Raw genomic sequence first — 21,870 nt, forward strand, 5'->3', positions numbered from 1 at the left:
AGCTGGACCTCAGTGTCTGGACTGAACAAAGGGGGTGGAGATGCTCCTTCAGGCATACTGAGTCGAGGCCATTTAGGGCTTGAAAGGTGAGCAACAACACTTTGAATTGTGCTTGGAAATGTACTAAATGTCAGTGGTATAGTGGGTTTTTCCCCTGGAGCTTCCCCAGGCAAAAGCTAAGGCAAAAACATGTTCATAATGAACCATTTCTGTATTGTCTTCAAGGGAGTGGAGACAGCAAGTGACCAATCAGCTAGGATCCTAGGCTTCCTCTGGTGTCATATGTACACAGGATGGTGATACTGAATATAAATAGTAGATAATTTTGCCAGCTAGCCACATTTATCTTAGGTCACTGCTATCCTTGAATATATATACATGTGGTTCTTACTGGTGGTGGTGATTGTTTTTGGGGTGGGGACTAGAAGAATTTTCAGGCTTGTGGCTCTTGCTACTTATAAAATCTATAAGAGTGTTTGCTAGTGGCTTCTATAGTAAATTATTGGTTGATACTGATAGCCTTTTTGCTGTGACTATCAATTATTTTTTATTGTTTCATGTTGCTTACTTAAGCCATTCCGACTCCTTCCTGGAATGCAGATTATTGCATATTTAATGATAACAGCACCACTGAAGGGATCTACATGTAAATAAAGATTCAGTTTTTTTAAAACTGAGCCTACACTCTTGGCACCATGTTGTGATGGAATAAACCTCCTTTTTCAACACGTCCTCATTCTTTCAGAATGACGCTGCTTTGGACAAAGTGATGCATCGAGAAAATAAAATGCATTGCGCTGTGCTGCTGTTGTAATTCTTGCTCTTAAAATATACCAAGATGAGATACTTGCTGAGACTAGCACCATTTGACTAGCACAGTATTAAATTGCAAGGCTCGAACCTGTATTGTATTGTATTGAAAATGACTGTCTTGCAGAAAAACCAGCGCATTTGTTTATCCAATGCTTGCTTTTGTGCTTTTTAAAAAGCATATATTAAATTTCAGCTTGCATTATATATGACGAGAGGGGGAGATATCTGTTCATTGCCAGTAATGTAGCAGGCAGGTGGCAGTGGGTAAATTTCAGAAACGCTTAAACTTTTTTCATTCTAGCAACCGCAGGGATTGATTAAATAGTGTTGTCTTGGAAGAAAATTCAAGAAACAAATCTTGTTTGGATGCGGCAATGCAGAACAAAAGGCACTTCAGTTCACTTAACTCTTGGCATGTAGGTCATGACATTAACTAGTGAATTTAAGCTGGAGTTGAGGGGAAAAGGCATTTTGTCAAGACTCTGCACTGCAAAATAAAGCCCCCTTGGGCAACTTTTTTCTGGAGTGGCACAAAAACAGAGGAAGTGTTTGTGTAGCTGGTATCTACCCTTAGAGCATTCTTCCCCTCTCCACCATCCCAGTATCATTCTGGAGCACCAGTTTGCTTTGCTACTTTTTTGCTGACAAACTGGCACGAAAGTAAACTTCTGGAGGTCTTTTGTGGAAACATTTCTCTCCTCCGTCCCCCGCCAGCAAAGTCCTTTCTGAACATTCAGTGCAGCCCTGATTTAAATCTGCTGCTAGTAAACCACCTTTCCCGAGGGTTTTTTGTACCATAATAGTTCTGCTTTAAGGATATTACAGTACTGCTAAATTGATTCCCCACCTTAGCCTTTTCCCCAGGTGCCCATGTTTTGACAATGGTATGATCCAGCTAGACATCTTATGTTTTAATTAACGTCTTGTTCTGATGCTTTCCTCCTTTTTTAACGTGACAGAATTCTCTGACAAGAAGTTGTCCCCTTGCTAATGATTCCCAAGCACGGAGTGGCGCCCGATTTCACACCTCTTACGACAAAAGATACGTCATCAAAACCATAACAAGTGAAGATGTAGCAGAAATGCACAATATACTGAAGAAATATCACCAGGTAATTAATTTCTTGTTTCGAGGGGGTGGGCTTGTGAGGAAAAACACATTGATTGAAGTTTTTATAATGCAGGAAACAGAGGTTTTAAACTAGAGTTGGTTTGCCACTGTATTTTCAGTTGAATCAACACTTTGGTACATAAATTTTAAACATTATTAGTGGCAGAGACTAGCAGTTCGAAAGCACGTCAGAGTGCAAGTAGATAAATAGGTACCACTACGGTGGGAAGGTAAACGGCGTTTCCGTGCGCTGCTCTGGTTTTGCCAGAAACGGCTTAGTCATGCTGGCCACATGACCCAGAAAAACGGTTTGTAGACAAATGCCGGCTCCCTCGGCCAATAAAGCAAGATGAGCACCGCAACCCCAGTGTCGTTCGCGACTGGACTTAACTGTCAGGGGTCCTTTACCTTTACCTTTGTTAAAACAAACAACTCTAGACATTTTTGAAGTCTGCATCCCATCCTGAAATATCAGCCTGCTCAGGTCCTTTGAAAGTGTCCCATCTAGTTTTTCAGCACCAGAGGAAAACTTTAAGTGGTGGCACCAAGATTTTGGTGACGATGCCTCAATTATGGAATTCTCCCCCCGGAAGTACAGCTGGCACCAACGTTGATAGCGTTTTGGTGCCAGATTAACACTTGTCTGTTTACCCAGTCATTTATGGGATGTTAACCAGCTGCTGCAATTGGTGTGTTGGAGTATTTCATTTATATTACAATCTGCTCTTATTTTGTTTGGGTTGTTTTAAATGTTAATTTAACCTACCTAGGAACCAAGTGATGGGGCTGGGTATAAAATGTTCTTAATAAAATCAGTAACGGTAGCTGGCTTGCTATAGTTGGGAAGATTCCCCTCATAATAGCACCAAAATTTATTTGCTTGAGTGTTTTGTCTTTCAACCTCCTCTGTCCAATTTTTTTATGTGCCTACATGATACTTTAGCTTTCACCCTAATACCATGAGTGGCAGTCAATATGGCTGCTGTCAACTCCTTACGCATATAAATTTGGTTAAGCAGTGCAGGCTAACATTAGATCTAGCACTTACCCTAGAAGTTTTTAGGTGCCTGACTTTAACAAATGAAAACATCAAATTCAACATTACTATTCTAGTTAAAATGGATATATGTGTATCACATTACAATCAGAACAATTAAAAGTTGACAATTACAGAAATAGTATCTGATATTAACTTGAAACAACTATTTGTGACCCAGTTGTAGATGTGAGAAATATACCTATTTTTGCTATAGTAGAGGCAAAATAATAGGAATCGCTGACCATTTTGTATATGTATCTATGGCATACTAATTTAGCAGCATATCTTGCAGGAACACATGTCAGGCAGCTAGAAGTGTGGCTGGTTCTCCGGAATGTGTGCATAGGATAAAGCAGACACATATTTGACTTTGCAGTTCCATGTAAATGAGTCCTTAGTGATTACAGCTACATCTGGGATTAAACAACATGGCTTTGGATAAGAGAGCATGACTTCAACCATTGTATTCCAAAAAGCAACTATATGTCAATCATTAGGGTCATATACAATGTATTAGCCATACAGGAAGCAGTGATTTTATTGCAATCTGAAATATATATGGAAGGAATACACATAAGGAATGCCTGTTTTTGAAGCACTTTTTGGCTTTATCTATATGTAAGGCATTTTTACCCTCTTTTGAAGAAAAGGCTCCTAGAGCAGCTTACAGATCAATAAAAAGCACACTGGGTTTTGCCTTCAGGCTTGCAATCTAAAATACACGACACAAAAGAAGATAGGAATGGTGAAGGAGGAGGAAAAGCAAAAGTGCCAGTTCTTAAGGTGACATTTCTTATCAGTTCGCGTAGCCAGTTCAAGGGAGCCTGAGGACAGATGCTAGTCCATAACTGAGATGCAGTTGATTTATCCCAAACACATCATCCTGCCCTGGACTTGTTCTCCTAAAAACAAGTAAACCCCCACCTTCTGAAAGGCAAGACAGAGCAAGTGTCAATCTCTTCATCAATGGCTAAGAAATAGGGCCAGAAAGTGTCTTAGTCATGTTTGGAAAGATGCTCCTCTCAGTTTCATTTTTTTGAATTGCCTCTAAAGGTGGCAACTGTCCCTTCTTTTGGGGGGGGGGTGTTTTGGGGAGGTCAGCAAAGCATAAACAGTGTTTATCATGTCTTTCTTCTTTCCTTCCCTCAAATCTCTGCTTCAGTGAGCATTGCCCAACTGAGGAATAGGAAACACTTGAACATATTGAATGCATTCTGTTTTTAGTTCCGTTTCAGGCATGCACAAGTTTACTAATAAATATGCTAAAGGGCACTATGCTTGCCTCGTAGATTTAATAGTCCCAGGAGTCCTGATAGCTGCATTAAAAGCCTATTTATGTTAAACAACCCACATTTTAAACTTAATTGCAGTGTATTTTTTATTTTAAAAAACCTGTGGTTTATATCTGCAGACTAAAAATATAGTTCTAATCCATCTGCTGCTGCAGCCAACTTCAGTTGACTCTCTTCTCTTTTTCTTCTACCACGTGTCGTCGTCCCCCCCCCCCCCCCGCATCTGTTAATAACTTTGCAGCCTTTTCTTTCCATTGCATCCTTTTTTTCTGTAGGACAGCTTCCTTTTTAGCTTGTTATACTTCATTCCTGACTACATGTAAGTGGTGCTGATTTCAGTTGAATTTTAAGGTGGAGTTGCCCCACATTCCTTTTTCAGCTTCATGCTAGTGTTTCCTTTCCACCACTTCCCCCTGCCCCAAAGTCAGCATGCATAGGAAACATGGCAGGACTTTGGGGTGTGTGTGTCTAAATTTACCGTTATTGTGTGACTATTCTTGATTCATTGGCTACTAGAATGCCAGAGGAGGGGCTTGCAACTATTTTTCTACGAACAGGTTTTGCTGGTTTATCTTGCTTACAAGTGACCCAGTTCATTTCTCACGGAACAAACTGCTACTCACTGTATGTTTTAACGTGGGTGGGCTGCATTCTTAGCATGTACGTCTCCTTTAAAAATATAGGGGAGTCTGTTTTTGTCTTGTTTCTTCCTGGTAAGATTTGGTCAGTTTTGTCTTTTGACCTGGGTGTTGTGAAAACCCTTTTCTGCTGTTGGACCTAAATTGTAGTTGTTAAAAATGAGAATTTGAATCTTCTTTTTTTTAAAATGTACATATATGCCTTCCTTACATATCAAGCTTTTAAACCGATGATTTAGGTGTCGTGAAATGTTTTACTGTGGTCTATGGTCTATGTCACCATTGTAGGGACGCAGGTGGCACTGTAGGTTAAACCACAGAGCCTAGGACTTACCAATCAGAAGGTTGGTGGTTTGAATCCCCACGACGGGGTGAGCTCCCGTTGCTCGGTCCCTGCTCCTGCCAACCTAGCAGTTCGAAAGCACGTCAAAGTGCAAGTAGATAAATAGGTACCACTCCGGGGGGAAGGTAAACGGCGTTTCCGTGTGCTGCTCTGGTTCGCCAGAAGCGGCATAGTCATGCTGGCCACATGACCCAGAAGCTGTACGCCAGCTCCCTTGGCCAGTAAAGTGAGATGAGCGCCGCAACCCCAGAGTCGGCCACGACTGGATCTAATGGTCAGGGGTCCCTTTACCTTTACCTATGTCACCATTGTAGCTACAGTAGAAGTACTGTAGTAGTGATCTAGCATGTATATATAGAAACAGCTTTGTAGATACAGTCAGGAAACATAAGACTTGTATTGCCTCTGCTTGCACGTTTACTTGAAGGTAAGTTCAGAGTGGAGCATTACCTGGTAAGCATGCATAACATTTTAGCCTTGACACCTTTAGCAGTTTCTGCGACTAAAGAACATTGACACAGCAGTGAAGTCCCAGAAAAAGATGTATGCAAATGGCTAAAAGTAACGGGGAAGTGGCATTAAATGCCACAGTTTCTTATTTGTTACCCTGGAAGAGATCTACACTCAGCCATGTAGCTCACCTGGTGACTGGGGGCCAGTCACAGGACTGCTCATTTTTATTTATTACATTTATAGGCTACCTTTATCTTTCAAGGATCACAAGGTGGTATAAATGGTTCTAATTTTCCCCCATTTCATCCCCACAACATCCCTGTAAGGTGGGGCAGGCAGAGAGGTAGTAGTGACTGGTCCAAGGTCACCCAGTGAGATTTCATGGCTGAGTTGGGATTTGAACCCTGTTCTCCCAAATCCTAGTCCAACATTCTAACCATCTAAAGACATTATTCCCTCAACTCCTCACAAAACTCCTTCTGGCCTATAGGGTTGAGTGGTGTGCATTTTAGCTACTGCTTTAAAGTAATGGACAAATGGACTTTAATCTTCTTTAAGGCAGGGTTAGGAAACCTGGGGCTCAGGTACCAATTGCAACCCTCCAGGCTGTGGTCAGAGGCAGCAATCCTTCTGAATACCAGTTGCAGGAAAGGGCTCTTGTGCTCAGTGTTATGTATTGAAGTGCTCACCCTGGCCACCAGGGGTATTGTGTATACAGTGGTACCTCGGGTTACATACGCTTCAGGTTACATACACTTCAGGTTGCACACTCCGCTAACCTAGAAATAGTGCTTCAGGTTAAGAACTTTGCTTCAGGATGAGAACAGAAATCGGGCTCCGGCGGCGCGGCAGCAGCAGGAGGCCCCATTAGCTAAAGTGGTGCTTCAGGTTAAGAACAGTTTCAGGTTAAGTGCAGACCTCCGGAACGAATTATGTACTTAACCCGAGGTACCACTGTATAGTTTTCACTCAGGTCCACGTCAGTTAATTTAGGTGGGAAACCCTGAGGTGTTGTTACAATGTTGACAGCCGACTGCCTATAAAAGCAGGCCGGCTGAGCTGTTCAGTTCCGTTCAGTTCAGTTCCAGCTTACTATAAAGAACCACTTGGAGAAATCTGTGCATTTTCTTTGTCAACACACTACTTAATACTCAGGTCCTCCTTGAGGTTTTTCCCATAGGCACCCGGTGAGCCAGTGTGTGAGAACAGGATGCTGGACTAGATGAGACCCTGGCCTGATCCAGAAGGGATCTTTTGATGTTCTTATGTTATATTCTCTGCCTTGGGAATTCTCCCCAGGCCTTCCCTTGCACCCCAAGGTTTTCTGTTTGTTTGACTAGAATGCGTCCTTGAACTCTGCTAATGCCTCTTGCTTGGCTGGATGGAGACAGGGTGTGTGTAGAAACAGGCCTATTTGTATAGAGGTGAAATATTTGTAACTCTACCCACTTTGGTCTGTGGCCAGTATTTCTATGTGGCCCTTGGGAGGTTGCCTAGAATGTAATGTGGACCTTGGGTTGAAAAGAGTTCCCCCACCTCTGGTTTAAGGTATTGACACTTCAACAGGGGTTGCAGTGGTGACTAGGACTGGGTGTTCAGTAACTCCCCACTCAAGCCTTACTTGTGTAGAGGTGTGGATGGGGTTGTTGCTTAGTTCCTGCTCATCCCATCAGCCAAGTTGGCTTCCAGAATTGCTGGGTTACAGCTTCTGATCTTGCTCTGTGTGCAATGGCGGAGCTGTGGGCAGCAGAACAGCTAGCAGACTTTTGTAATTAGTGTTGTGGTATAGCCAAGATTATTGAGATTTCTGTACCCCCTGGCTACAACCTGTAAGAACATTGAAAACATAATGATCTGCTTTTTCACACCTGACAAATCACTGTCTTGCCACACGTATCTTCTCAGGGCTGATCTAGAAATAATTTAATGAGGCCCTCTATACACCAAGCTTAAACTGAGTAGGAGATGACTCTCTAAATTGGCTTCACAGCACAGAAACTCTCTTTTACCAGACATTTGGCATAAGCTGTAAAGGTAAAGGTACCCCTGCCCGTACGGGCCAGTTGTGTCCAACTCTAGGGTTGCGCGCTCATCTCGCTCTAGAGGCCGTGAGCCGGCGCCGTCCGAAGACATTTCCGGGTCACGTGGCCAGCGTGACGAAGCTGCAGCTGGCGAGCCAGCACCAGCGCAGCACATGGAAACGCCGTTTACCTTCCCGCTATAAAGCGGTACCTATTTATCTACTTGCACTTAAGAGTGCTTTCGAACTGCTAGGTGGGCAGGAGCTGGGACCGAACGACGGGAGCTCACCCTGCCGCGGGGATTCGAACCGCCGACCATACGATCGGCAAGTCCTAGGCGCTGAGGTTTTACCCACAGCGCCACCCGTGTCCCTTTGGCATAAGCTGACCACCCTTTAAAACAATGCAAAACCATTCTGTTCAGCCTAGCTGGGATTAGAGAAGAATTTTTGTCTAGCACATGTGTATTTGAACTTTTACTTGTCAAAGCCTTGTCGTTAAATGCATAGTTCTCACCTTGAACATTTTTAGGGCAGGGTATTAATGAAGACTCATTCAGACTTGCATCTCTTTTTGTAAAATAGCTTTTATTTACACTGTGTGAAGCAGTGCAGCTTAAAAAATATATAGGCCCTTTAATCTCAAAGGAGAACGCATGTCTTTTTGTCAAAACGTATGCTGAAATGCTCTGGAGGAATTATCCTGGAATATATTGAAATGATCAAAGCACCGGCAAACCAAAGAACAAAGTCGGAAACGATTGCTGTTGCCAAGTAAGAGTTTCAGCAGCAGTGACAACTGCAGAACTCTTGATAGACATCTCTGTGCAAAGGAAATCAATGTAAAAATATGAAGGTTTAAATTATAAATACCTGATACAGTTGGCTTCTTTTTATTTCAAGAAGGTTCCCAGGGGCTACTCATACAGCAGATGATAATGATGGATTTCACAGCTGTGGAATGAGTTGTGGTTACTGATGATTTTTCGGGGGGGGGGGGGACCTGTCGTCTTAGTTAGCTCCAGCTCCTTTAGAACCACCCACCAAACTGGCACTACTGATATCATGAAATGCCTCTTTTTTATTATTATTCTTTCCACAATACACAATAACAGGGTTGTACTTGTCAGGGTGGGACACGGGTGGCACAGAGCCTAGGACTTGCCGATCAGAAGGTCGGCGGTTCGAATCCCCGCAATGGGGTGAGCTCCCGTTTCTCGGTCCCTGCTCCTGCCCACCTAGCAGTTTGAAAGCACGTCAAAGTGCAAGTAGATAAATAGGTACCGCTCCGGCGGGAAGGTAAACGGCATTTCCGTGCGCTGCTCTGGTTCGCCAGAAGCGGCTTAGTCATGCTGGCCACATGACCTGGAAGCTGTACGCCGGCTCCCTCGGCCAATAAAGCGAGATGAGTGCCGCAACCCCAGAGTCGGCCATGACTGGACCTAATGGTCAGGGGGTCCCTTTACCTTTACTTGTCAGGGCATCCCAATATGGAGCCTGCTGCCATCTCTAAAGTTTGCAGACCTTTATCAAGCTCTGCAGCATTAAGTTATTGTGCTCCAGACCACAGAACCTCACTCGAAGTGCAAGGAATGTTTTGACACACTCCTGGTAATAATGTTCACTTTCTTCATAAACAGTCTGCTAGAAACTGTAGAATAAACCATTGCTCATAGATCACATATAGACTTCCGCATTGTCACAGTGAGCTATATTCTGAAAAAGGTCCCTTATGGTGCCAGAATTGTGCCTTATATATGAGAGGAAGGAAGAAACTGATGGTAAAATGTTCTTCATTTCACTATGGAGAGTCAGGGATTTTATTTTTTCTTGTTGGCTTGGAACTTTGCATTCTGTTCATGCTCTGGAGCTTGAACATAATGAGCCACTGCCTCTGGAATTTTACAGGGACAGGGCCTCCTGGATAAGTGAAATCAGCATAATTGATTTGTAGGAAGGATAAATCTTTTTGTGGGGGACATACACACATAGATGAGGGGACACACCCATAGTTTCCTAAGACATGGAAACACCCCTTCAAACATACATTCCTGAAGATACACTGGAACAGCCAAGTTGTGAGTCCATAGCTCAGAAATCAGTCTGGTCACTAATAAGTCAAGGATATGGAGTCCATGGCTCTCTATTTGTTGGACTACAATTCCCATCACCCACGCCATTGCTTGCTGGGACTGATGGGAGTTGGAGTCCAATAACACCTGGATAGTCCTAGGTTCCCCATCCCTACTCTGAAAATGCAGTGCCAGTAAATTAAAGGAAGTGCCCAGTCTTTGAAGGATGTACAAGGACAGGGAGAAAGGATAGATAACCTTTTCCTCCCTCCCCAACCCTAAACTTCGTCAGCAAGCTTGTGTAACATGCTGCTTTTTCCTGGTCAACTTGTAGATTTATAGGAGCGTATACCGTACTTCATATAGTAGGAACACGCACTAGATAAACAGAACTTTTTATTTTAAAGGAAACCCTACTTGGTGTGTTTTGTTTCTGGTTTCCTATTTTGGGGCCATAGTAAGTAGGGCTAAAAAGTCCCAAGGTTGCGACCTAGAAGAAGCACCACACAGCATAATATCTCAGTTTATATTAAATGACCCAATGGCTTGGACTTCCGATGGTGGCAGTAAGACAATAACCTGTCTGAAATCGCCCTCCCTGAGCAAATCTGAGTGTTAACAGTTGTTTTAGCAATGAGTTATTTCATGTAATTGTATGTGCAATCTGTTTAAATTTGGAAGATGTATACTCCTTAAACGCTTAGTCATTTACAGTGCTGAGCATCTTCAGAAAGTATAATTAGCTCAACACTGTGCATGTCTTACAAACCATGAATTTAAAAGCCTTCTACTTAGTATATGCCTAGCATGTAGTGAATGCCTAACTACACGACTGGGGCAACTGATAATTTATGCTATATCCCCCTTTCACTTAGCATAGATGTCTTCTTTGAAAAGGCATTTTCTCCAAATCACATTGTGTTTATTAGCAATTTGAGTGGAAAGAGTGCAATTGCATTTCTGTCCGTGAGTGTGTGTGTGTGTGAGAGAGAGAGAGAGAGAGAGAGAGACAGAGAGAGAGAGAGAGAGAGAGAGAGAGAGAGAGAGAGAGAGAGAGACTGGAGCTCCTCTTTCAAGATTTATTGTAAATGCAACACAAGAGTGCAGATAATTGCTACCTTGATAATCCATTGCTTTTTGTGTCTGTAACACAGCTATATTAATATTTTCATCAGGGTAGTGGCATGACTGGCAAAATAGTTTGGGGATCAAATACGGTAGTTGGTGAGGGGACTTACACTGTGCAGAAGCCTGATAATAGTACCAAACAATAGTACCAAAAGACTGTGCACAATAGAATTGGGCAAAGACTACACGCAATGGAATTAATTTGGTGAATGTAGAGAGAAGTGGCTCAGGTTTGTAATGCTAACTTTCAAAGGACAAGAGGCACATTTTATTAGTCTTCGTGACTAATAAGAGCTGTTGGATTTAGTTTTAATACTCAAGATAAATTTTAGTATACGAATTCTGGAATTTACTGTGTTAAACAGAGACGGAATTACACATTGTCAGTACACTATGCAGGAGTCTTTGTCTGTTGGCATCTAAGAATGAGCAGTATGTGAGGCCTTTGTTTAATATGCTACAGTATACTCGCTGAATGTGTTTAGGAAAATTAGTGTTTTTTCTTTTCTTTTCTTTCTTCCCATAGGGCTCAATTTGTCTTTTATTTATAGATTTGTTTTTAAGTAGTTGAAAGCTTTAGACAGTTTTTTTTTTTAAAATAAAAAACGCTGAATTCTTGGAATGTATCAAACGAAGACTTGTTTGTGACTAGATTTCCAATTAATGTGTAGGCAAAACTGAAACTGCCAGTTAATGGGCACCAACAAAAATCCTGTAGCCCTCTTTCTGAACAATTAATTTTGTTTGCCTACTTTCCAACAGAAATAGCAGGAATAAATAGGTTTTAAAGGGGGGAAAGGTAGGAAGCTTTAGATTAATTTATTAGGTTTTTGGATGGAAAACTTATTTGCCCCTCACCACACCTTTTTTGTGTGTTTACAGTAAGTTTTATTAATAGCCACAGACAATTCCCATTTCTCTGCATAATGTATCAGGAACAAAGGCAAGAGCTCTAACTAGTATATATGAAAAAACCTGATACAGTCAAACCAAATACCTCCGTTTTAGAACGTTTTCGCTCGCGAACAACGAAAACCCGGAAGTGTGTGTTCTGGTTTTTGAACATTTTTCGGAAGCTGTGAATGTCCACCGCGGCTTCCGCTTGAGTACAGGAAGTTCCTGCAGCCAATCAGAAGCCATGCCTCGGTTGTCGAACATTTTGGAAGCCAAATGAGCTTCTGGAATGGATTATGTTCGACAAACGAGGTTTGACTGTAATGTAAAACCCTGGAGTGTGGGACACGGGTGGCGCTGTGGGTTAAACCACAGAGCCTAGGACTTGGCGATCAGAAGGTTGGCAGTTCGAATCCCTGCGACGGGGTGAGCTCCCATTGCTCGGTCCCAGCTTCTGCCAACCTAGCAGTTCAAAAGCACGTCAGAGTGCAAGTAGATAAATAGGTACCGGTCCAGAGGGAAGGTAAGTGGGGATTCCGTGCTTTGCTCTGGTTTGCCAGAAGCGGCTTAGTCATGCTGGCCAAATGACCCGGAAGCTCCCTCGGCCAATAAAGCGAGATGAGCGCCGCAACCCCAGAGTCGGCCACGACTGGACCTAATGGTCAGGGATCCCTTTACCTTACTAAAACCCTGGAGAGCTGCTTCCAGTCAGTGTAGACAGTACTGAGCTAAGTGGACCAGTAATCTGACTTAGTATAAGGCAGCTTCCTTGAGGCATGTGAGTTGTGAAGAGCACACAATGTGCCATTTATCACTTCTCTCCCTGAGGGAGCAGGGTGCCTGTCAAGGATTAGATGTGCCAACAGGGTTTCCTTCCTCCTTATCTCCTCCAGCTGTGCGCCTGCTGTTTTCTTATCCTGCCAGCTGCCAGCATGCCAGCGTATTTAAACCTTAAATTAGAATACCTGTTTTAGTCATCACTTTCTGGTCCAATGCCATCATTTATTTTAATAGCCAGTGTGGTGTAGTGGTTAAGAGCGGTGGACTCGTAATCTGGTGAACCGGGTTCGATTCCCCGCTCCTCCACATGCAGCTGCTGGGTGACCTTGGGCTAGTCACACTTCTCTGAAGTCTCTCAGCCCCACTCACCTCACAGAGTGTTTGTTGTGGGGGAGGAAGGGAAAGGAGAATGTTAGCCGCTTTGAGACTCCTTCGGGTAGTGATAAAGCGGGATATCAAATCCAAACTCCTCTTCTTCTTCTTCTTCTTCTTCTTCTTCTTCTTCTTCTTCTTCTAGCTTTTGCATGTTTGGTAGTAGGGTATTATCACTGGTCCAAATGAGACTAGGGGTACTTACTTAAAAAAATTGAACAAATATACTTATGATTTATGAAATATTAATATAATGGTATGTTTACTTTCAGGTAAGTTCCATAATAAAGCTGGGTTTAATATCTGACACAAAATATTACTGTTACGGGTCTTACAGCTATTTTAAATCAATGATACTTGAACATTAGTGTTACTCGTGGTTTAAAAAGACAGCCAAGTGTTTGCTCAAGATCTTTTCCCTATATGGTAACCAGAGTCAAGTTATACTCCCTAAGCCCACCTCTGTTTAATTCTCAAATTTATTAAGAGAGCATTCCTTGTGTGAACTTAATTTGATAAATAGAAACTAAAATCATAGTTGGATGGAAAGCCATCTCTTTCATCAGTCTGGGAATACAGAATATATAGTCCTGCGAGGTAGCACAGTACAGCAAATATGGTTTGAAAAAGAAACACCTATATTGTAGAACATTTTTGTTTTTAAAAGATAGGGCAAATGAAACAAATACATTTTAATGCTATGTGGTTTTTTCCTGGAAGAAAAGTCATGTTGAGTGAAATTCAAAATAGTTGTTATCTTTGGATATGAAGAAAAGGCTTGTTTCACTCCATATTTATGTCACAAATGTAGTGTTTTATATGTCCCATGAGATTAACCCCCAGTCTGTTTCTATACTATTATAGATGTTGCTAGCAACCTGAAAAGCTGTTTGATTACAGCTAAGAAGTGTCTCCAGATATGGTTAACTTTGTTCATTGTATTCTTCTAAATACATTTCCATTTAATGTTGAAGTCACTAAACTAGGTATTTGCAGAACTGCAAAAAATAATAATAATTGTGTAAATTGTTAACTTTTGCACTTAAGAATTTGACTTATTCTGCTGTAAAAAAAGGAGTACTTTTTATTTTTTTAAAAAATCATTTATGGCATTGTACTATGCAAGTGTAGTCCATGCCATCCATCCTCCAATATTCATGTTATTGTATTCTCAATAGTACCGTATTTTTCGCCCTATAGGATGCACTTTTTCCCCTCCAAAAATGAAGGGGAAATGTGTGTGTGTCCTATGGGGCGAATGCAGGCTTTCGCTGAAGCCTGGAGAGCGAGAGGCGTCGGTGCGCACCGACCCCTCTCACTCTCCAGGCTTCGCGCACCTCTCCGCAAGCAGTGGGAGCCCGGCGCTGCTTGCGGAGAGTTGCCTGCATGCTGAAGCCTGCGCGCGCTGAGCTCAGCGCGTCCAGGCTTTGCAGACCTCTCCGCAAGCAGCAGGAGCCAGCGCTGGGCTCCCACGGCTTGCAGAGAGCTGCCTGTTTGGGGGCTGGGGTCGGGGGAAGCTCGGGCTTCCCCCAGCCCAGCCCCGCGCCTGGGGGGAAAATAATTTTTTTCCCTTTATTTCCCCCCAAAAAAACTAGGTGCGTCTTATGGGACGGTGCGTCCTATAGAGCGAAAAATACGGTAATACAATTCTAGGTGTCTTTTGCTTGGGAGAGTTCGGACTTTGCACTAAACCATAGTTTAGTGTGATGAGAATGATTCTCAGGGAGCTCCTGGCTCATGAGCTTCCCTGCCCCTTGTCCACCAGTGTAGCCACAAGGATATGTTGGAAGCTTTTGCTTCTGTTTTCCATTAACTACAGTCTAGCATTCCATTTGCATCTAAACTATGGTTGATGTTAACAGTGGGTCTCTGGAAACAACAGGGGAATAAGAAGCTCCAAGGTTTAGCATGGCTTCTAAATGTAAGCACTGAAATAAAGCAGAGAAAAAATTTGCACAGTTAGGTAGGTAACTTCTGTTTGGTATAAATGGAAGTATCTGCTGGGTCATAGGCATGGACTGAAATCCAGAGGAATGCATACAGAAAAAGGATATATCACTTGGGGTGCTGCTCCCTGACTTTCAGGAAGGTTGGGGAGATTCTGCTACTAGGAGTTGATAAGCCCCTATGAACCTGCTGAACACCGAATATGGTGTTGCGGATCTAGGTCCTTTTCTGGCTCCTCATAAATGGTTGGGTGTAATTCTTCCTTCCATTAACTGAAATAACAGAAGTTTCTTTTTTCAAAGAACACAACCCAAAAAGTATTTTTGATGCATACTGTGTTTATATCTGCTAGCTGAACGGGGCACGGTATCTATTTTGATAGCTCCCATATATCTGCAGGTGGCAGGCTCCAAGGCGGACATCCTTTTTTGTGAGGGAATGCTGAGATCTTAGAAGTGAAAGTACATAGTTTCTACCTGCTGGAAGTGAACTGTGTAATCATGAGGTGCAGATTTGAGGTGAGAACTAGTAGAGAAGGGAATTGCTAGGTTATGTGAATTCTGACTGTTTGTGAGAGACGAGGATTAGCGAAATACCTTGAAGAGATTCCTAACTAAATGGGGGGGAAATGTTTGTTCACTTTTCATATCTGTGTGGAAGAACCTTTTCAAATTCTGCAGTTACCCTATAGCGTGGCCCACCAACAGTTAAGGAATGTGGGCCTTCTAGAATTATTTTTTCTAATTGTTTGCATTGTGGTATAACTTTTCTCATCAAATCTGTATGTCTGAATCTTTGTTACTTCTGTGTATCTCTACAACAAATAACCAGTATGTGTCAAGTTCTAATATTAATTTTTTCCTCCTAGTTTATAGTGGAGTGTCATGGCAACACACTACTTCCTCAGTTTTTGGGAATGTACCGGCTTACTGTTGATGGAGTCGAAGTATATATGATTGTTACAAGGAATGTATTCAGCCACCGTTTATCTGTTTATAGAAAATATGATTTAAAGGTGAGTGAGCGGCTTCTGTTATGAATATTGCAGTAGCTGCCTTCATAGTCCCCTCCCCCCCAAACGGTACAAAATTCTGTGGGTTCTTAGAGGCTATCAGTAGCAGTACACCAGAAAGTGTCTAGGAAACTCTTTCGTTAAGCTATTATTATTGAAATAGTTTGTGGCTTATCTAACGCCCAAACCTTTTATGGAAGTAAGATAACGTTGAGTTGTATTGTGTGCTGTAAAGGAAGTGGCTTAGCAGAAGTATGCTTGCTAAAAGTGGATAAGTGCTAATGGTTGCAGTGAAAACCATTTGAGGGGTAAAAAAATAAAAAATAAAAATAGCTGAAGCAGTTCTCATGTCGTTAATGGATTCTGTAGACTGTTACAAATCAGTCTGCATGTAGATTTTTAAAAAATAAATAAATTAATAGAACCATTTTAATGGAGTTAGGAAGAATGTGTTAAAAGTTGAGCTAATATTTGTAGATTCAAAAACCCTAGTAAGCAGCTTCTATTTTCTGTTACCATGACCAAATATATTAGGCTGCAGTCCCACTTAGCAAGGGAGTAAGCCCCAATGTACTTAATGGGGTTTCTGAGTAGACAAATATAGGATTGCACTGTTGGTTTGTTTAAAGCTGTCAAACTGGCTCAGATTAGCTTATTCATATCCTGTCTTGTTTCCTTAGCAAGGAACGTGGCGAGCTGGAAAAAAAAATGTTTCAATTGGAAACTGGCCTCTCAGGAAGACTGACTGACCTCCAGTGCACTTTATTTTAACCAGCTGATACATGCTGTTTTAGCAAAAGAAACTGGTGTATACCTTCCCATATGATTTGCACCTTTGCATTTGCTTACATACTGAAATGTAACTATAGGGTGGCCTTGAGAGCTCAAAATCCAGAATGCAAAACAATCTACGTTCTCTTGGCTTAAATAGACGTGTTTTCTGGCCTAGCTTATTTTGAATGACAACATAATTCTTTCACCCCCTATTGGCTGTAGCATACCCAATGCCTTCTCCCTTACGTTAGTATAAATGGTTTTCTGGAGACAACAAAATTACGGCCTGTCAGTTCTGCTACCTGCCAAGAGTGGCATGCAGCTAACATTAATACTCCCAAACATCAGGCCTCCTCCGTTCCTACAAATTCAATTATATGTACATTGTACACCAATTCAAAATTTTAAACTTGTCTCATTAGCTGCAAAAGTTGGTATTTGGCAGGGCTGATATGCTCATCAATTGACAAGTCCAATCATAGATTCATAAAATTGCAGAGTTGGAAGGGACTTCAAGGGGTCATCTGTTGCAACAACCTGCAATGCAGGAATCTCAACTACAGCATCCGTGACAGATGACCATCCAAACTCTGCTTAAAAACCTCCAGTGAATGAGAGTCCACAACCTCCCAAGGGAGACCATTCCCCTGTCAAACAGCTCAAATCAAAGATGGTCAGCTTCCCCTTTTTTTCATGGTGTCATCAGACATTTCCAAATGGAAACACATCAGGGATCGAGGCCTCTGCTTAGCCTACTGCTATGCCAGAATGTTTTAATTGCTTTTGAATGTTGCATATACTGTAATCTGGGTGTGTGTAACTTTGCATCAGGGCTATGGTGAAAAACCTTACTGTGAATCTACTGGAGGAATTCTGCATAAAAGAACACCTATGCCCTTCAGTTTTACACTAGTAGCAATTTAAATACAGTATTTCTGTTTCAGGGGTCTACAGTTGCGAGAGAAGCCAGCGACAAGGAAAAGGTATGGCAAAGGTTATGTTTCCTTAAGTTGCCTAACTTCAGCTTTTAAGAAAGGGGGAAACAGTGATAATCATGCACCATGATTCTGCCATCACTCTGCCTGTAAATAACAGATGCTGGTTTCAAAATAATTACAAACGTTTATTTATACAATAAGAAGCATAGGAAATCAGACAGCATACACACATTCTGAATTTCAAGCATTAAAAAAAAAACATACAGTACTATTAAAATACATACAGTACTGTTGAGTTAAAAGGATCTCAGTAGTCATTTCTAGGCTACTGCTTGCAGAAGCAGATCTGATTGGTTACCAATTTGCTTCTGGGCATAATTCAGAGTTTGGCCTCAAAGAAAAATGGTGGTTGGGTATTTGCATGCCATCCCCCTCTGCCACTGGTGTATTTTCTGCACTAGTGCATAGGTACTAATGGGGAATTTTATGCCCCGAGTCAGTTGGTGCCCCAAAATCTGGATTAGGGTTTCTGGCAGTGTGTGTAGACTCACATCACCAGGCCTGAAATGCTCATCTTACCTTGTTGTGCTGCCTTTTTCTCTTCTTCTTTGCCAATGCATCTTCACCTTCCTTTACTGCTTCCTCTGCCTTTGTGTAAAGGACCAATTTACACATATCCCTGTATAGAAGTGTGAAGAAATAAGCATGTGCTGCCCTCTACCCAGTTCACCCTTCCAGAAGTTTTAGCTAAAAATACCTTGCACAAAAATGCTTTGTCTTTGTTACAGTGACCTGGTTCACATAAACATTGGCTACAGCTTGTGGTTCAGTGAGGAGAGCTTCACCACAAAGCCATTTTTGGCTGAAACACTAAGCCAAATCTGGGCTTAGCTCAGCACAGTATGGGAATAAAAAAAGGGCTTAGGAGGAGCAAAGCAGTGAACCAGGCCACTGAAGCTTCACATTAACTTGTATGTATGTCTTACATTGGCATACCTAGAGAACAAGTTGGAAAGCTACCTAGCATGCCCTTAACTTTTTGAATAACCTTGGGCATAGCACAGCTATTCAATCCAACATGCTTTAGCCAGATATCTCTTAGGGCAGGGGTCAGCAAACTTTTTCCACTGTCCCCTAGACCTTGTGGGGGGTTGGACTATATTTTGAAAGAAAAAAAGAATGAATTCCTATGCCCCACAAATAACCCAGAGATGCATTTTAAATAAAAGGACAAATTCTACTCATGTAAAAACATGCTGATTCCTGTACTGCCCGCAAGCCAGATTTAGAAGGCGACTGGGCCAGATCCGGCCCCCAGGCCTTAGTTTGCCTACCCATGTCTTAGGGCAGCGGTTCTCAACCTGTGGGTCCCCAGATGTTGTTGGACTACAACTCCCATCATCCCTGAGCTCTGGCCTTGCTAGCTAGGGATGATGGGAGTTGTAGTTCAACAATATCTGGGGACCCACAGACTTCTGAGATCGGGGGTGGAAATGTAGCTTCTCCCAGTGCTGTGTGTGGTGGTAGTGGTGAGGAAGCACATTATTCATGACACCTGCTCCTGATCTCCCTATACCAGGGCCGGATTTAGGTTTGATGAGGCCTTAAGTTACTGAAGGTAATTGGGCTCTTTATATAGCAGGCTGGGCCCATTACTTACATCATAGGAGCCTACACAACACAACACACTGTTTTATTTTATTTGTTTTTTATCTTTTGGAAATGTACATCCAGGTTTTTTTCCTTTAAATTTTTTTGGGGCCCCAAGAGAGTGGGGCCCTAAGCTTGTTTAGCTTATACATAAATCCGGCACTGCCCTATACCATAGTTAATTGGGGAGCAGAGTATCAGAATTGGGCCCTTTGGATGAGCAGCATTTGTGGGGCGTTTTGATGGGGAGTGCAGCTGAGCCCAGCACCTATTTCTTGTGCTAGACTTCTGACAAAACAGATGTGTGTGCAACGACTCTTGACAAGGTGAAGGCTGGTCTTGCAGATGAGCAACACGTTTCCTTTTTTACTGTAAATACTCTAAAACAGCTTAACTTAATCAAATCGGTCATAAAAGCAAACAAGATCTCAATTAAATGGGAAAATACAATGCTCCGTTCCTTACATTTAGAATCATTACTTGTGTGCACTGGAGCCGTAGCTCATTTGTGCCCCCTTGTGGCTATTCACATTTTGGATAGCTCTGAAATACTCCCCTGCGCTTTTGATCAGGAAATTCCTTGTTTTCATTGCTTGTTTCATGGGCTCATTGTTTTGAATCTGTTTTTATGTGCCAGCTTTCTCTTGTCCGTTTCAGGCCAAAGAACTGCCGACATTCAAAGACAACGACTTCATCAACGATGGCCAGAAGATTTATATTGATGAAACGAACAAAAAGATGTTCCTTGAAAAGCTTAAAAAGGATGTTGAGGTAAGGGGTTGCTTGCCTGGTCAGCTCTGAAGCTCACCACACTTAGCAAAAGCCATAGTGACTTTTGTACTGAGACCTCCTAGGCAGATTTACCCCACCAATTCAATATTGCAAAAATGCTGCAAATAAATGTTACAGTGACCTGCAAATTATTTGTCCTCCCGATTGTAATTGGGATTTTGCTAGTGTTTTTTCATGAGAACAATATGTTACGGAGGGCACCCATCCAAAGTTCAGGGATGGCAGTGCACCTGCCAGTACTTCTCATGGTACCCACAAAAGCTATCAATGATAGATATCACCTGATACAGGTGCCTTTCTCCCCCCCCCCCCCGATGGGGTGGTATGCCTGCACCAATTCATGATTCTGTCTCCTTTTCTGCTCTCTTAGATGTGGCAGCCATTGCACGAAAACCCCACAGCAGTCATTTTATGGTGTGCCATGACTCTGTGGCGCCATTTCATGACTGGTGCTCATGGCACTTTCTCAAAGTTCAAAATGCATCCACTGGGTCAAAAAGGTTGGAAACCCCTAAAATGAGGAGATAAAGGGGATTAGAGCCATGGTCTATTTACAGGAGGAAGGCTGAGGCTGGGGCAGGCTATTACTTCCCTTAAGCTGGTGGTGTAAACCAGCACCAGGGGGAAATGCACAAATGTTGCTTCTGTTGCTTTTAATATTCATGGCACTGCATCTTGAACTGTTAAAATGCTCCGTAAACACTTGATGTGCCTCTGAAATATGGGCAAAATTGCATTTTCTGCTATTTTAAGTATGACAGATTCTTGGAAGGTCGGTCATGTAATTGTGTTTGGAGTGGCTTCTGTGGCATTGATTAGAATTCATATTGAAGGGTCATTAAATTGTGTATGTAGGCAATTATTGTGTAGTGGTTTGGCATGCCACGGTGATAATGGAAAACTAGAATTGGATCTTGGTTTTATCTTTCACATTCTTATTTTTGGGGGGAGGGCATGCTAAGAGCAGTAGCTATGCTCACAAAACACTTAAATTTACCCCAATATATTTAGCTGAATGTAATTCAGTTTCAAATCAGTTTTAATCTTTGATTTATGTTTATAGCAGGGACTCTCTGGATCGCGGCTTTGCTTCCTTAGAGTCCAGTTTTTCTGGAAACTCTGCACTCTGCTTCTGAGTTTGCTTGATTATTCAGTGTGGCTTTTCAAGTTGCATGCAGCTGGGATGGGGCTAAGATGCTCAACAAGCCTTCATGGCAGCCGTCTAATGTATATCAAATTATTGCACTGCTGCAGTCTTGTCTTTAAGACCGATCTTCAGGATCAAACTAGTTGCAGCATGGCAAATTGAAAGGGAGGGTTGATTCAAATCAGGACAGTGGCAGGAGCAAAGGGTTAAAAGCCCCCTTCTGCATCCCCTCATCTTACCTATTAGTTTTGGGGGTTTTTTTAAGTAAATCAAGCAATGCACATGATGAACATTACATAGACTCTCTACACTGACCGGCCAAATCTGTTTTCCTTGCAGCTAGCATACTTTTATTGAAAGTTGTCATGTAACAAATCATTTCTTAAAGCAGCATAAATTTGGCTCTCCTGCCTTGCTTCACCAGTTCAATTTTGCCCTCACCCAGTCACTGCTCATGCACATGGTCCAGGCAGAATGTACTCTTGGAGCGGGATATACAGTGGTACCTCGGGTTAAGTACTTAATTTGTTCCGAAGGTCTGTTCGTAACCTGAAACTGTTCTTAACCTGAAGCACCACTTTAGCTAATGGGGCCTCCTGCTGCTGCCACACCGCCAGAGCACAATTTCTGTTCTCATCCTGAAGCAAAGTTCTTA

The 21,870-nt window shown here is 42.3% G+C and overlaps 1 protein-coding gene across 2 annotated transcripts in view; it reads left to right on the forward strand.

Annotated features, from left to right (window-relative positions):
- PIP4K2A (phosphatidylinositol-5-phosphate 4-kinase type 2 alpha) overlaps window positions 1-21,870 on the forward strand; it is a 60,105-nt gene that overhangs the window by 33,225 nt on the left and 5,010 nt on the right. Inside the window, exons 4-7 of one of the 2 annotated variants that reach the window (XM_053359356.1) lie at window positions 1,773-1,925; window positions 15,771-15,917; window positions 17,633-17,671; window positions 19,934-20,047. In XM_053359356.1, coding sequence (XP_053215331.1) covers window positions 1,773-1,925; window positions 15,771-15,917; window positions 17,633-17,671; window positions 19,934-20,047 — 453 coding nt within the window. The remainder of the gene's footprint in view (window positions 1-1,772; window positions 1,926-15,770; window positions 15,918-17,632; window positions 17,672-19,933; window positions 20,048-21,870) is intronic. The other variant, XM_053359357.1, reaches the window with a different exon arrangement.

The sequence above is a fragment of the Podarcis raffonei genome, chromosome 12, assembly GCF_027172205.1.
Source record: "Podarcis raffonei isolate rPodRaf1 chromosome 12, rPodRaf1.pri, whole genome shotgun sequence".
Taxonomy (NCBI): domain Eukaryota; kingdom Metazoa; phylum Chordata; class Lepidosauria; order Squamata; family Lacertidae; genus Podarcis; species Podarcis raffonei.